Source organism: Lepidochelys kempii, chromosome 17 (assembly GCF_965140265.1).
Source record: "Lepidochelys kempii isolate rLepKem1 chromosome 17, rLepKem1.hap2, whole genome shotgun sequence".
In the NCBI taxonomy this organism is placed as follows: domain Eukaryota; kingdom Metazoa; phylum Chordata; order Testudines; family Cheloniidae; genus Lepidochelys; species Lepidochelys kempii.
In genome coordinates, this window is record NC_133272.1 from 4,842,392 (window position 1) to 4,857,464 (window position 15,073).

The window sequence follows — 15,073 nt, forward strand, 5'->3', positions numbered from 1 at the left end:
ACTCTAGTCACTCCATGTGTCCAATAGGTTCTTTGGTTACAGCATCTCTTACAAATAGCAGCAAAGTTTCCCAGGATTACAAATCTGTCTCCTGGTGTTAGCAACATGCCAGCGCTTCGATAACCCTGGCAATAGGATCATAGCTTCCTAGACAAGCAATAAACTCTCAGCTTGCCAAAGACTAGCTGCAGTGAGAAAGAGACGTGTTTTGGGGAGAGAAAGAGGAGTGCAGCTTGACAAACCATATCGCCACAGTCCTAGGCAAAAAGCCATGACACTATGAAGCACTCCTCACGGAGGCAATATTAACTTACTGTGAGACAGGATAGATCCTCTGGGAAGGAATGGGTCACCAACCCAGCTGACCCACTGAATGCTCCTTTTCTGGCAGAATTACTTGCTGCAGCATCAGAAACGGCGAAGAAGGGCCTGATTTGTACTTGCAGCTCTATAGTCAGCTCACTCTGGGTTTGAGCAATTGGGCTACACCCAGGTATACCCTGGAGCTTGAACTCATCCTACCTAAATACAGTCTATGAGCCCCATCCAGAGGCCAATATTAGCCAGAACATTTATTACTATTAAAACATTAATAGACCTAAATATGTGTAGGCTGGTTTAACCATGAATGGGGAGGGGGTCATGATAATGGTCAATCAATATTAAAAGGAGGCAAGACAACACATTAGTCAATGTATAACAGAGGACAAACCTCCCATGGTAGGGAGATGGACTGGGTGAACTTAGAACTTTTCCATCTCCAACTTCTATGATTACTGGGTCTTTATGGGTATATCTACACTGAATTGTACACCCAAGTCTGTGGGAATCAGGCTTATGAACCTGGTGTTTCCAAGCATGCGCTTGAGTGTCCAAGCTGCATTTTAAACCTGTGTTTACAATTGCTGGACCCAGGTCTCACAAATCATGCTAACGTGTCCATACTGCACTATGCAGACCTTCTGACTCAGGCCTGTGGTTTGACCTGTGTCAAAATGACAAGGCTTGGACTAAGTTATAGCAGGACTCGGGTTCTGACCCACACCCCTAGCAGCGTCCTAGGTCCTGAGTGCTTTGACACAAGCAGACTCTATTTGTGTGTGGAAAGAAGGGGAGCTTGGGCTCAAACCTGAGTCAGAGCCCAGGCTTAGGACTTGTCTACATTGCCACATACAGCGTTGAAACTTTCCTCACTCAGGGGTGTGAAAAAACACCCCCCTGAGCGATGCAAGTTTCAACGCTGTAAAGTGGCAGTGTAGACAGTGCTACAGCGCTGGGAGTGGGAGCTATTCCCCTCACAGAGGTGGGCTTTTTACAGCACTGGGAGAGCTCTCTCCCAGCGCTGGAGCTGCGACTACACAGCCACGTTAAAAGCTGCCACAGCAGCACTTTACTGTCAGCTGTGTAGACAAACCCGTGTGCTGTGTAAACATACCGTATAAACACATGGAAAAAAATCCAGACAAGCCATCTGGTCCAGTAGTTTGCTGATGATGCTGCATATTAAACAACACCTGAAAACTGTTAAAGTGTCCACTCACTTTGTCATGATCATGTACGGTCCAGTGTGGAAAGAGAATGTTGGCTCATCATCTGCCTGAACCACTTCTTTATCCCAAATGATAGGGAGAGATGCCAGGTACCCTAGCTGCCTACTGCCTGTTAGATAAAACTGAGACAAAACCATACACTGTATAACAAGGACAAATATTCAACAATTCCTGGGTTCTATGCCCAGCTCTATCACAGAGCAGCTATGTAATCTTAGGGTGTTGTGAGAATCAGGTAGTGTTTGTCAAAAACGTTGTGAAGCTGAAAAATGTTGCCTCAGTGCTACGTATACACACAAATGACAACTGACCACAAGTAAACATTAGCCAAAAACCATAAAAATTGGGATCATTCCAAAAGGCTTTCAGTGGCTAAGGGCTTTATGGAAAAGGATCTTTCTACTGAATCTTAACTGAACACAGCAGAAGCAGCCAACTCAGAGTCACACAGGTGGGATCCTTCAACCTACTTCTTCAAGGATCTTTTCTTCGTTTCAAAATAAATCCTTCTGTCAAGGACTCACTAATGACTATAGGCCAGGATTTCCACAGTCATTTAGGTCACTCCCCATTTATTTCCCACCATCTAGTGAATAGTAAGAAATATCTAACAGTGCCTGAAAACAACACAGATGGGACCATCTTTGGATTTAAATAAAAACATTGTGATTCCAATTGTGTTCAACAAACAAAAAGAAGTTACACAGTTTGGAGCCCACTGTCTCTAGTGTCTTACCTTCCCAAAGCCAAAACTGTAGATGTTTCTTGATGAATTCGCTCCACCTTTTAGAAGTCTAGTCAGAGGACTGCTGGCATTTCTAATGTCAAAACATACAAGCATAGCTACATGTAGATTAATAATGAAGGCCAAGGTTTTGCGAAAGGTTACATTCCATCTCCCAAAAGGAGATAATTTACAAAGACAGAGAGAGAGAGAAAGAAAGAAAGAAAATACAGAAGTCCTGCAGCAGCTGCCTTTCAAATACTTCATTTGATATTTGGCCTGGGTCAGAAATAGTGAGACTACTATTATTCTCACTTTCTTGGGGGCCACCACCCTCAACCCCTACTAGAGCTGAAAAAAAGTCTCGCAAGCACAGCAATGGTAACCCCATAGCCTGCTGAAACAAGAAACATGGTTATTTTTAAAAAAAGGCAGGCATATTTTAACAACTTGATTTTAATGTGCAACTATTATCTTGTATATGCTTTTGTTTAAAGTCACCTAGTGCACAGCAATGCAAATATGCAGACATCTTGAATTCACCTTGAATCTTTTCACTTAAGTATTTTTCTTAACAGAAAGATATTTCCCACTAGACACATCAGACTTATCAATAAAAAGTGTTAAACGGTTAGACACATCCTCTAAGGACTGGCAGTGACTTACAGATAAAGAAACTAGATTTATTTTATGGTACACAGTAACAGATACCTTAACACTAATAAAATACAGAATTGTATCTGGTTTATTCAGTGAAACATTTCCTTTTAAATAAAGAAGAATTTTGAAGTTACCACCAACCATTTGGCTCTACAGTAGCAAGAAAAATTTAGTACTAATGACCACATATGAAGGTGACCCATCCAAATACACTAGAATGTCTAAACAAGCAGCTTTGGTTTTAAAATAGATAGTCAAAAAGAAAGAGACAGACAACAAAAAGCAAAACACATGATAAGTTTCAGGATACTTAAGTATGGGATGGAATTTCCCTGAATCACTATGAAGTTAAGTTCTTACCCTTGAGTAATGCCACCAAATCTAGATGGGTTGCAGACCAGTACTTTTGATGAACCAACCTTTCTAAGTAAATCAGAGGGGAAATTCTGAATTGCAGCCTGCATGTGTGATGCACAACGCCGTATAAATTCTAACATCTGAAAAACATTAAGCATTCAAGAACTACTAGGTTATAAATGTTCCTATTTTAAATTAATAGATCAGGATCATGAAGAAAAGTTGTCACTTACTTCTTGTTGGCAATATTTAGCACCTGCAAGAATATTTGAGATCTTAAAAATTTTATTAGAGAGTCTTTACTGTCCATAAATGGTCTAAAATTATAATGCAGATATCAACCAAAATTCAGCACATTCAAAAAGAAACTGTATCCATTGTGTACATGTAAATTTAGAGAAAAATCAATGGTGTGAATATATAAATAAAACCAAACCTCAAGCCCTCTATATGACAGAGGCAATGCCAATAACTGACAATTCCCAAGGTGAAAATGATAAAACTACTGGATTCCAACACAATTAATAATAAAGGAATAATCTATCTTGAATTATTCTGACTAGGTCTCTCCATAAAATATGCATACTGAAAGACATCAAATTATCTCGTACCAAGACATGGGATAATTTTAAAACAACAGCTTTCTTGTAACATTTTGCTCCAGTATTAAATAAGCAATATTTATACCAGAAATTGTATAGTTCTAGACCTTGGTCTTGCAAACACTTACACACATGCCATTACACACGTGAGTAACTGCAGCTCCAACAGAACTACTCATGAGTATGCAGGGGATTGCAGGATCAGGACCTATCACTGTAGTTCTCATAACTGCACATTTACACATTATGGCTCTGATCCTGCAAGCTTGTAAGTACAGGCAGACCTCTTCCCCCAGGTAGAGTCCCAATGAAATCATTTTGAGTTTGCATGATCAGGACCCCAGAATATAATCTGAACTGGAAAGTAACACAAGGCAAATCACTTCACATTATCTTAAAAAGCATCTGTTTCCTGGGTATGGAGTTTTTGTTCCCAGACAATATTTCCAAGATAAAGTTGTGAAGTTCACATATGTGTACCTGAGCACTACTTTCCTTTCCAGCTGACATAGCCCAGCACTGCGGATTTCTTCCATTTTTATCATGTACTCGCAGATCACCTCCTGCATCCAACAATTTACTGAGAATCCACTGATTTCCTGAGAATGCTGCAGCATGTACGGGGGTGCTCCCATCATAACAGCGGCTGAGGAATATTAGAACAGAAAAATTTCAAACTACCTTTACTATGGTAAACTACAGATACCTCTTGAAAAAGAGCATACTTACAATTGCATTATATGCTAGAGCAAAAGAATCTACCCTGATTTTGCCAAAGGGGATTCCATGTATGGAGAGAGGACTGTGTGGCCTTTTGTCGTCACCAGAGGCACCAGAAAACTGCAGGCATGAAAAACTCTCTTTTTCAACACGCTTATCTGCACTTTGCCTGTCTTCTGCAAAAACCAAGCTTTACCTTTTTACTCTCGCTGGGGAGGTGCTTCTGAAGCTATGAGTAATATTTTTAGTGTTTAAAAACTTCCAATTAGATTTTAAAGATTAATTCCTGACTGAAGTGAATGAGAGAAAGAAGTGGAGTTCACACCTTTGCTTGCCCTATTGTTTGGCTGGAGACAGCGCACTGATTATCTGTAAAGTGTGGTTATTGCTGGGACTAATGTAGTGACTTGCCTTGCAAAAATAATCTTCTCACTACAATCAGTGCACTTCTATCCTGTTGATCCAGCCTAGTGAAAAAACTGCCTCCTGAGGGACAAACAATTGCATTAGAAAAAGTTGTGAACAGTATTCCCTTCTGCCATTCACTTCAATCATGCATTCATATCAACACCTAGTTGGAAACACAGAGCTCTGGACTACACTTAAAATACAGATTGAACTAGCTATATCACCCTGGAGTTCTGTAGATAAGCATACCTAATCCTGCTCAGGGAGGTGGATTACCTACATTGACAGAAAAAAACCCTTCCATTGATGTAGGAAGCACCTGCATCTGAGAAGCACCTGCAGTATGGGACTATAGTGGCATACCTGCAGCTGTGCCACTGCAGCATCTGTAGTGTAGACATGCCCTTAAATGTTAACATATTCAAGCTCAGAATTCACAACCTTCCCCAAAGAGTTTCGTAGGTGGGGCTCTTTGCCTGTTTTCTAAAACACTTTATTTGCCTAGGCTGGAAGGCACCAAGGCCCAAATTTGTATATGTATCTAGGCTTTGCTCTGCTCAGCATTGCAAGATCTAAATCACTTTGACTATTTCTGCACTGCTGCAGTGCCATAGTGTAGATGCTTCCTACAAGGATGGAAGGTGTTTTTCTGTTGCTGTATTTAATCCACCTCTCTGACAGACAGTAGCTTGGTTGACAGAAGAATTCTTCTGTCAACCAGGCCACATCTACACCTCATGTTAGGTCAGTATAGTTATGGCACTATTTTTCACATCTCTGAGCATCATATCTATGTTGACCTAACTTTTAAGTATAGAACAGGCTTAAGGCCATGCACTACTGAGCAGAGCAAAGCCTAAATACTTTTTAAAAGTCAGGGCCCTGGGCTTTTTCTTTCCCCAACTATCAGCTCTGTAACAATTACAGTTTGGATGAAGGCTATGTCTCTCTTTTATCTACACATTGACAACTATTACTTGTGCATTACAATAAAGTTGATGCTATAACAAATTTAAGTTTGTTTCAATTTATTAAGGATGTAATTCTGACTCTTATACTTAACTGATTTGGGTCTGATCCATAATCCAAGAGCACACCTACTAGTTTACCAAGACCTAGCAATGCAGCAGTAAACAGAGCGGTCTGGCCCAAGGAGTTAATTGTGTCAACACAAATACCTGAAAAGTATAAATAAATAAGTAGTCATGTCTCTTATGACTATAAAATTTCAAACATCCCCCCATTATCAATCTTTAACTTTTTCAATTAAATGTTATATAAATAGGGCCCTACCAAATTCAGGGTCCATTTTAGTCAATTTCACTGTCATAGGATTTTAAAAATTGTAAATTTTATTATTTCAGCTATTTAAATCTGAAATTTCATGATGTTGTAATTGTAGGGATCCTGACCCAAAAAAGAACTGTCGGGGGCAGGTCGCAAGGCGATTGTAGGGGGAGTTGCGGTTCTGCTACCCTTACTTGTGCCCTGCTGCTGGCAGTGGTGCTGCCTTCAGAACTGGGCAGCTGGAGAGTGGCGGCTGCTGGCCGGGAGCCCCACTCTGAAGGCAGAGCCGCCACCACCAGCAGCAGCGTAGAAGTAAGGACGGCATGGTATGCTACCACCTCCCTTACTTCTGTGCTGCTGCCTGCAGAGCTGGACCCTCAGTCCACAGCCACCACTTTCTGGCCACCCAGCTCTGAAGGCAGCAGCACAGAAGCAAGGGTGGCCTGGTATGGTATTGCCACCCTTATTTCTGCACTGCTGCTGGTGGGATGCTGCCTTCAGAGCTGGGCACCTGGCCAACAGCCAGCGTTCTCCAGCCGCCCAGCTCTGAAGGCAGCACAGAAGTAAGGGTGGCAATACGGTGACCCCCCTAAAATAACCTTGCGACCCCCCTGCAACTCTCTTTTGGGTCAGGGCCCCCAGTTTGAGAAACACTGGTCTCCCCTGTGAAATCTGTATAGTATGGGGTAAAAGCACAAAAAAGACCAGATTTCACGGGGAAGACCAGATTCCATGGTCCGTGACGAGTCTTTCATGGCTGTGAATTTGGTAGGGCCCTATATATAAGTGCAACTAATACAGAAATAGTTAACCTAGATCTGTCTAATATGAACACAACACAACAAAAAGCTTTTTCCTAATTTAAAAGAATAAATAAGCTACTGTCTATGAAAAAGGAGCATTTGATACAAATGGTAAGCTATTTTAGCCTACTTGTTGAATTTAAACTTCTGATAGTCACACTCTGGACATGTCAGTACTTTCAGTTTCAAATGTATTATTTTAGAGAGACAAGGTGGGTTAGGTAATATCTTTACTGGGTAAAGATATGTTTAAATCTTTCCTGAACTCCCTCTTCTTGCCTTCAAACCCCCCAACTTTGCCAAATTCATAATCAGAAAGTAAACTCCCCACAGGCCAGGATCCATCCATTCAAAGTGGCACCAGACCATGCCATAACATGCAGACATATCTCACTGCTAAAATGATCAATAGATACCTCTCACAACACACCTTTCAAGATCCATGGGTCCTACACATGCCTATCACAACATGTGGCGTACCTTGTTAAGGGTGCCTGGCAGAGCCTGCCCAAATGTGGGTCACCCCTCCTCTTCCGCCCGAGGCCCTGCTCCCAGCTAAGGTGGAGTGGGCCGGGAGCTGCCTGAGGACCCTCCACCTGCTGGGAGTCAGTGGGTGAGGGGGTTGAAAGCAAACCCCGCCCCATGTCCCCACCCCACAGCCCCCCACTCCGCTCAGGGCAGGTGGAGGGTCCATGGCGCGACTCCCCACAACTGCTCACACAGCTCTTACCATAGCCGTGCTGCAGCCCCCCAGCCAGACCCGGGTCCAGGTAAAAGCCGTGCATGGCACGCAGGCAGCTGTGGGGAGCCGTGGACTCTCCTGCCCTGGATGGGGCGGTGGGGTGTAGGGCAGGGACATGGGCTGAGGAGCCCCCACCCCAGGCAGGTGGAGGGTCCACAGCACCCCACAGCTGCCCGGGCTCCCTGCCTGGGCTCCAGGAGCCAGCCTGGCTGGGTGGGGGGGTTCGGGAGGATGAAGAGGGGCAGGGGAGGGGCCATGCCCCTTGAGCCCCCCATATTCCCACACTCCAGTACCGCATCCAAAGTACTAAATTCCTCAGTAACAACTATGTGGGTGAAATGAAACAATCAATCACTATGCTCTCGAATTAACTCACAGAAAAATTATAAAAGACAAAAACACCATACCACCAGTAGCAAACCACTTTGCAAACAATGACCACTCGATATCTGACCTCTCAGTCCTCATGGTGAAAGAAAACTGACACACCACCAGTAACACTAATAACAATTTATAACCCACTAACCAACCTTTGTCCTATGATTGCAGAGGTGTTAGTTGAGCACTTCACCTTGAAATGTCTCTTAGCCCTGGTCTACACTAGGACTTTAGGTCGAATTTAGCAGCATTAAATCGATGTAAACCTGCACCCATCCACATGATGAAGCCCTTTATTTCGACTTAAAGGGCTCTTAAAATCGATTTCCTTACTCCACCCCTGACAAGGGGATTAGCGCTTAAATCGGCCTTGCCGGCTCAAATTTGGGGTACTGTGGACACAATTCGACGGTATTGGCCTCCGGGAGCTATCCTAGAGTGCTCCATTGTGACCGCTCTGGACAGCACTCTCAACTCAGATGCACTGGCCAGGTAGACAGGAAAAGAACCGCAAACTTTTGAATCTCATTTCCTGTTTGGCCAGCGTGGCAAGCTGCAGGTGACCATGCAGAGCTCATCAGCAGAGGTGACCATGATGGAGTCCCAGAATCGCAAAAGAGCTCCAGCATGGACCAAACGGGAGGTACGGGATCTGATAGCTGTTTGGGGAGAGGAATCCGTGCTATCAGAACTCCGTTCCAGTTTTCGAAATGCCAAAACCTTTGTCAAAATCTCCCAGGGCATGAAGGACAGAGGCCATAACAGGGACCCGAAGCAGTGCCGCGTGAAACTGAAGGAGCTGAGGCAAGCCTACCAGAAAACCAGAGAGGTGAACGGCCGCTCCGGGTCAGAGCCCCAAACATGCCGCTTCTATGATGAGCTGCATGCCATTTAAGGGGGTTCAGCCACCACTACCCCAGCCGTGTTGTTTGACTCCTTCAATGGAGATGGAGGCAACATGGAAGCAGGTTTTGGGGACGAAGAAGATGATGAGGAGGAGGAGGTTGTAGACAGCTCACAGCAAGCAAGCGGAGAAACCGGTTTTCCCGACAGCCAGGAACTGTTTCTCACCCTGGACCTGGAGCCAGTACCCCGCGAACCCACCCAAGGCTGCCTCCTGGACCCAGCAGGCGGAGAAGGGACCTCTGGTGAGTGTACCTTTTAAAATACTATACATGGTTTAAAAGCAAGCATGTGAAAGGATTACTTTGCCCTGGCATTCGCGGTTCTCCTGGATGTACTCCCAAAGCCTTTGCAAAAGGTTTCTGGGGAGGGCAACCTTATTGCATCCTTCATGGTAGGACACTTTACCACTCCAGGCCAGTAACACGTACTCGGGAATCATTGTAGAACAAAACATTGCAGTGTATGTTTGCTGGCATTCAAACAACATCCGTTTTTTATCTCTGTGTGTTATCCTCAGGAGAGTGAGATATAATTCATGGTCACCTGATTGAAATAGGATGCTTTTCTTCAGGGGACACTCAGAGGAGCCCATTCCTGCTGGGCTGTTTGCCTGTGGCTAAACAGAAATGTTCCCCGCTGTTAGCCACGGGGAGGTGGGAGGGTAGAGGGGGTAGCCACGCGGTGGGGGGAGGCAAAATGCAACCTTGTAACGAAAGCACATGTGCTATGTATGTAATGTTAACAGCAAGGTTTACCTTGAAAGAGTGTAGCCACTGTTTTATAAAATGTGTCTTTTTAAATACCGCTGTCCCTTTTTTTTTCTCCACCAGCTGCATGTGTTTCAATGATCACAGGATCTTCTCCTTCCCAGAGGCTAGTGAAGCTTAGAAAGAAAAAAAAACGCACTCGTGATGAAATGTTGTCCGAGCTCATGCTGTCCTCCCACACTGAGAGAGCACAGACGAATGCATGGAGGCAAATAATGTCAGAGTGCAGGAAAGCACAAAATGACCGGGAGGAGAGGTGGCGGGCTGAAGAGAGTAAGTGGCGGGCTGAAGAGAGTAAGTGGCGGGCTGAAGAGAGGGCTGAAGCTCAAATGTGGCGGCAGCGTGATGAGAGGAGGCAGGATTCAATGCTGAGGCTGTTGGAGGACCAAACCGGTATGCTCCAGTGTATCGTTGAGCTGCAGCAAAGGCAGCTGGAGCACAGACTGCCACTGCAGCCCCTCCGTAACCAACCGCCCTCCTCCCCAAGTTCCATAGCCTCCACACCCAGACGCCCAAGAACGCGGTGGGGGGGGCCTCCGACCAATCAGCCACTCCACCACAGAGGATTGCCCAAAAAAAAGAAGGCTGTCATTCAATAAATTTTAAAGTTGTAAACTTTTAAAGAGCTGTGCTTAAAGTGCTGTGTGGCATTTTCCTTCCCTCCTCCACCACCCCTCCTGGGCTACCTTGGTAGTCATCCCCCTATTTGTGTGATGAATGAATAAAGAATGCATGAATGTGAAGCAACAATGACTTTATTGCCTCTGCAAGCGGTGATTGAAGGGAGGAGGGGCGGGTGGTTAGCTTACAGGGAAGTAGAGTGAACCAAGGGGCGGGGGGTTTCATCAAGGAGAAACAAACAGAACTTTCACTTTCGTAGCCTGGCCAGTCATGAAACTGGTTTTCAAAGCTTCTGTGATGCGTACCGCGCCCTCCTGTGCTCTTCTAACCGCCCTGGTGTCTGGCTGTGCAAAACCAGCAGCCAGGCAATTTGCCTCAACCTCCTACCCCGCCATAAACGTCTCCCCCTTACTCTCACAGATATTATGGAGCGCACAGCAAGCAGTAATAACAGTGGGAATATTGGTTTTGCTGAGGTCTAACTGAGTCAGTAAACTGCGCCAGCACGCCTTTAAACGTCCAAATGCACATTCTACCACCATTCTGCACTTGCTCAGCCTGTAGTTGAACAGCTCCTGACTACTGTCCAGGCTGCCTGTGTACGGCTTCATGAGCCATGGCATTAAGGGGTAGGCTGGGTCCTCAAGGATACATATAGGCATTTCAGCATCCCCAACAGTTATTTTCTGGTCTGGGAATAAAGTCCCTTCCTGCAGCTTTTGAAACAGACCAGAGTTCCTGAAGATGCGAGCGTCATGTATCTTTCCCGGCCATCCCATGTTGATGTTGGTGAAACGTCCCTTGTGATCCACCAGACCTTGCAGCACTATTGAAAAGTACCCCTTGCGGTTTATGTATTCGGCGGCTTGGTGCTCCGGTGCCAAGATAGGGATATGGGTTCCGTCTATGGCCCCACCACAGTTAGGGAATCCCATTGCAGCAAAGCCATCCACTATGACCTGCACATTTCCCAGGGTCACTACCCTTGATATCAGCAGATCTTTGATTGCGTGGGCTACTTGCATCACAGCAGCCCCCACAGTAGATTTGCCCACTCCAAATTGATTCCCTACTGACCGGTAGCTGTCTGGCGTTGCAAGCTTCCACAGTGCTATCGCCACTCGCATCTCAACTGTGAGGGCTGCTCTCATCTTGGTATTCATGCGCCTCAGGGCAGGGGAAAGCAAGTCACAAACTTCCATGAAAGTGCCCTTACGCATGCGAAAGTTTCGCAGCCACTGGGAATCGTCCCAGACCTGCAACACTATGCGGTCCCACCAGTCTGTGCTTGTTTCCCGAGCCCAGAATCGGCGGTCCACAGCATGAACCTGCCCCATTAGCACCATGATGCATGCATTAGCAGGGCCCATGCTTTCAGAGAAATCTGTGTCCATGTCCTGATCACTCATGTGACCGCGCTGACGTCGCCTCCTCACCCGGTAACGCTTTGCCCGGTTCTGGTGCTGCATATACTGCTGGATAATGCGTGTGGTGTTTAATGTGCTCCTAATTGCCAAAGTGAGCTGAGCGGCCTCCATGCTTGCCTTGGTATGGCGTCCGCACAGAAAAAAGGCGCGGAACGATTGTCTGCCGTTGCTCTGACGGAGGGAGGGGCGACTGACGACATGGCTTACAGGGTTGGCTTCAGGGAGCTAAAATCAACAAAGGGGGTGTCTTTACATCAAGGAGTATTTCAGGCAGGACTTCACGGAGGGTTCCAATAAGAAATGGTGCACCTAAGTTATTGTTCTTATTGGAACGAGGAGGTTAGCCTGGCTTCTGATTGATACATGGCTAGATTTACCTTGCTGCACCTTCTCTGTGAGTGACTGCAGTGTGACCCAGAGGAATGAGTCCCCTAGACAGGGGAGGAGGCAAATGAGTACAAAACAAATCTGGTCTCTTTGTTGTTTTGATCCACTCCATCTATCTTTTACATCTTTGGCTGGCAGCAGATGGTGCAGAAGGACTGCATGCCATCCACATCTCATGGCTGCTCAGCAGAAGATGGTACAGTACGACTGGTAGCCATTCTCATCTCTTGCCTGCCTGGCAGAAGATGGTACAATACGACTGCTTGCCATCCTCATCTCTTGCCTGCCCGGCAGAAGATGGTACAATACGACTGCTTGCCATCCTCATCTCTTGCCTGCCCGGCAGAAGATGGTACAGTACGACTGCTAGCAATCCGTATCGCCTGCCTGCTCACCATAAGACGGTTCAATAGGACTGACTGCAGGACTAAAGAGAATGACCTGGTCAAGTCACTCCAAATTTAGCCCCTGCGCCCATGTCTGTCCAGGCGCTCCCAGCCGACGTGGCCAGGAGCACCTCGGACACGACAAGGACAGCTACCAGTCATACTACACTGTCTGCTGCCAGAAGGCAATGGGTTGCTGCTACTGTGTAGCAAAGCCGTACCACGTGTGCCAGCACCCAGGAGACATAGGGTGACGGTTACCTGAGTGGGCTCCATGCTTGCCGTGGTATGGCGTCTGCACAGGTAACTCAGGAAAAAAGGCGCGAAACGATTGTCTGCCCTTGCTTTCACGGAGGGAGGGAGGGAACGGGGGCCTGACGATATGTACCCAGAACCACCCGCGACAATGTTCTAGCCCCATCAGGCATTGGGATCTCAACCCAGAAATCCAATGGGCAGCGAAGACTGCGGGAACTGTGGGATAGCTATCCACAGGGCAATGCTCCGGAAGTCGACTCTAGCCTCGGTACTGTGGAAGCACTCCGCCGAGTTAATGCACTTAGAGCATTTTCTGTGGGGACACACACACTCGAATATATAAAACCGATTTCTAAAAAACCAACTTCTATAAATTCGACCTTATTCCGTAGTGTAGACATACCCTTACAATGTATGATAACTCCTTACCAAACAAGTGTCCCACCTTGTATTTAGTTGTGACAGTCTGAAGAAGAGCTTTGTGTAAGCTTGACTCTTTCACCAACTGAAGTTTGTCCAATAAGAGATTTAATAATTTTACTAAGAAGATGTTGAAGTAAAAAGAAAACGGTACAGAGTTTAAGCATAGAAGTTTCTGGTTATCAGGGAATAAGGTAAAGATTATCAAGGGGTGAGAAATTCGGTTTAGGAATGGGTGGCGTACAGAATACAATATCCCTGATTGGGGGTAAAAGGTTAATGTGTCAAAGTACAGACATTGAGATATGGGGGTATGTCCTTCACATAATGGCTATGTTCAGGTGTGGAGTATAATGAGTGGATGTGGGGAGGGATAGCTCAGTGGTTTGAGCATTAGCCTGCTAAACCCAGGGTTGTGAGTTCAATCCTTGAAGGGACCATTTAAGGGATCTGGGGCAACTATGGGGGATTAGTCCTGCTTTGAACAGGGGGTTGGACTAGATGACCTCCTGAGGTCCCTTCCAACCCTGATATTCTATGAGGATGGATTTACCCTCATTTGGGGAGATTTAATGTTCATGGTTCCAGTTCATATGGTCCAGTGGAAAAAGTCTCTCAGTCCCTTTCCCATAGTTGATGCCATTACATCACCCACTTTGTCTCTCAGATCCTGGGACCCATACAGCTACCACTATTGTTTTAGTAATTTTAATTAAAAATACATTTCTATTGCACTTAATTCTACATATTATATAGATACATCTTAAAGAGCACTCAAACATTAACAAAATTTTTATTTTACCAGATTCTAACTGAGATAAGTTACCTACCACACACAGCAGATTTTTTTTAAAAAAAAAACCTTTTCCTTTTTTTTAAACAACATAAAAGAGCTAACCACTCAGTCTGTGTTCTCTCCCTCCCAGCTTCCCAAAAGGAAGAAGGAACGGTCATCAATAACAGACAGCAGCTGCATTAAAGCAACACTGTCTGCTCGCTTCACGCTCAGAAGAGAACACTTTAACTCCTCCTCATGGTTAGCGAGGTCGGACACTTTCGGCTACACTTCTCTAGTTACAAACTATAGAAATGATCCCTGAAAGTATAGTCTTAACAAAACGCTCCTCGGCTACACACCCAGGCGAATAAGCACAAGCTTTCTTCTCATGGTGAATGTTTTCATACAACAGCTTTCACCCTTAGCAAACTACAGGACAAAACTCTGAAACCAAGTGCCCCTTTCATTAAAGCACAATTCAGACAGCTTTAGAACGCTGAACATTAGAAGATTTTTATGTCGCTATTTACAGAAACACGTCTCCTGATTAGCATGTGGAGCTCCTAGCAACCAATCAAACCCTCTTGCTTTTACTTCCTGAAACTGCGATACTTCTCACAGGCTCCTCTGTACCACATGACAGCTTGTCAGGCACAGATAATGCGAACAGTACCGCCCTTTCTAGCATGCTCTACATCTGTTTCTCTCTGGCTTGCTCTCAAATTCATCTGCACTAACAGCCTTTATATGGTTCCATGTTACCAGTACCGGGTTTACCATGGCGCCGGGCCCAGAGTAAGAAGGGCCCCGGCCAGCCCAATCCCCCAGCCGGCTGAGCCGGCCAGGAAAGCTGCCCCCGCCCCTGCTCCATCCCAGCCCCGCCCCCACGCTG

The 15,073-nt window shown here is 45.6% G+C and overlaps 1 protein-coding gene and 1 non-coding gene across 2 annotated transcripts in view; both read right to left on the reverse strand.

The window, feature by feature from the left end:
• The window catches only part of TEX14 (testis expressed 14, intercellular bridge forming factor), a 76,268-nt gene that overhangs the window by 48,432 nt on the left and 12,763 nt on the right, over positions 1-15,073 (reverse strand). The window contains exons 2-6 of the mRNA XM_073315548.1: positions 6,085-6,199; positions 4,374-4,539; positions 3,295-3,431; positions 2,287-2,368; positions 1,542-1,672 (exon numbers count right to left, since the gene is read on the reverse strand). Coding sequence (XP_073171649.1) covers positions 1,542-1,672; positions 2,287-2,368; positions 3,295-3,431; positions 4,374-4,539; positions 6,085-6,199 — 631 coding nt within the window. The remainder of the gene's footprint in view (positions 1-1,541; positions 1,673-2,286; positions 2,369-3,294; positions 3,432-4,373; positions 4,540-6,084; positions 6,200-15,073) is intronic.
• On the reverse strand, positions 14,300-14,515 carry LOC140899924 (small nucleolar RNA U3). Its single transcript, XR_012155511.1, has one exon. It is a non-coding gene; the product is annotated as a small nucleolar RNA U3 (small nucleolar RNA).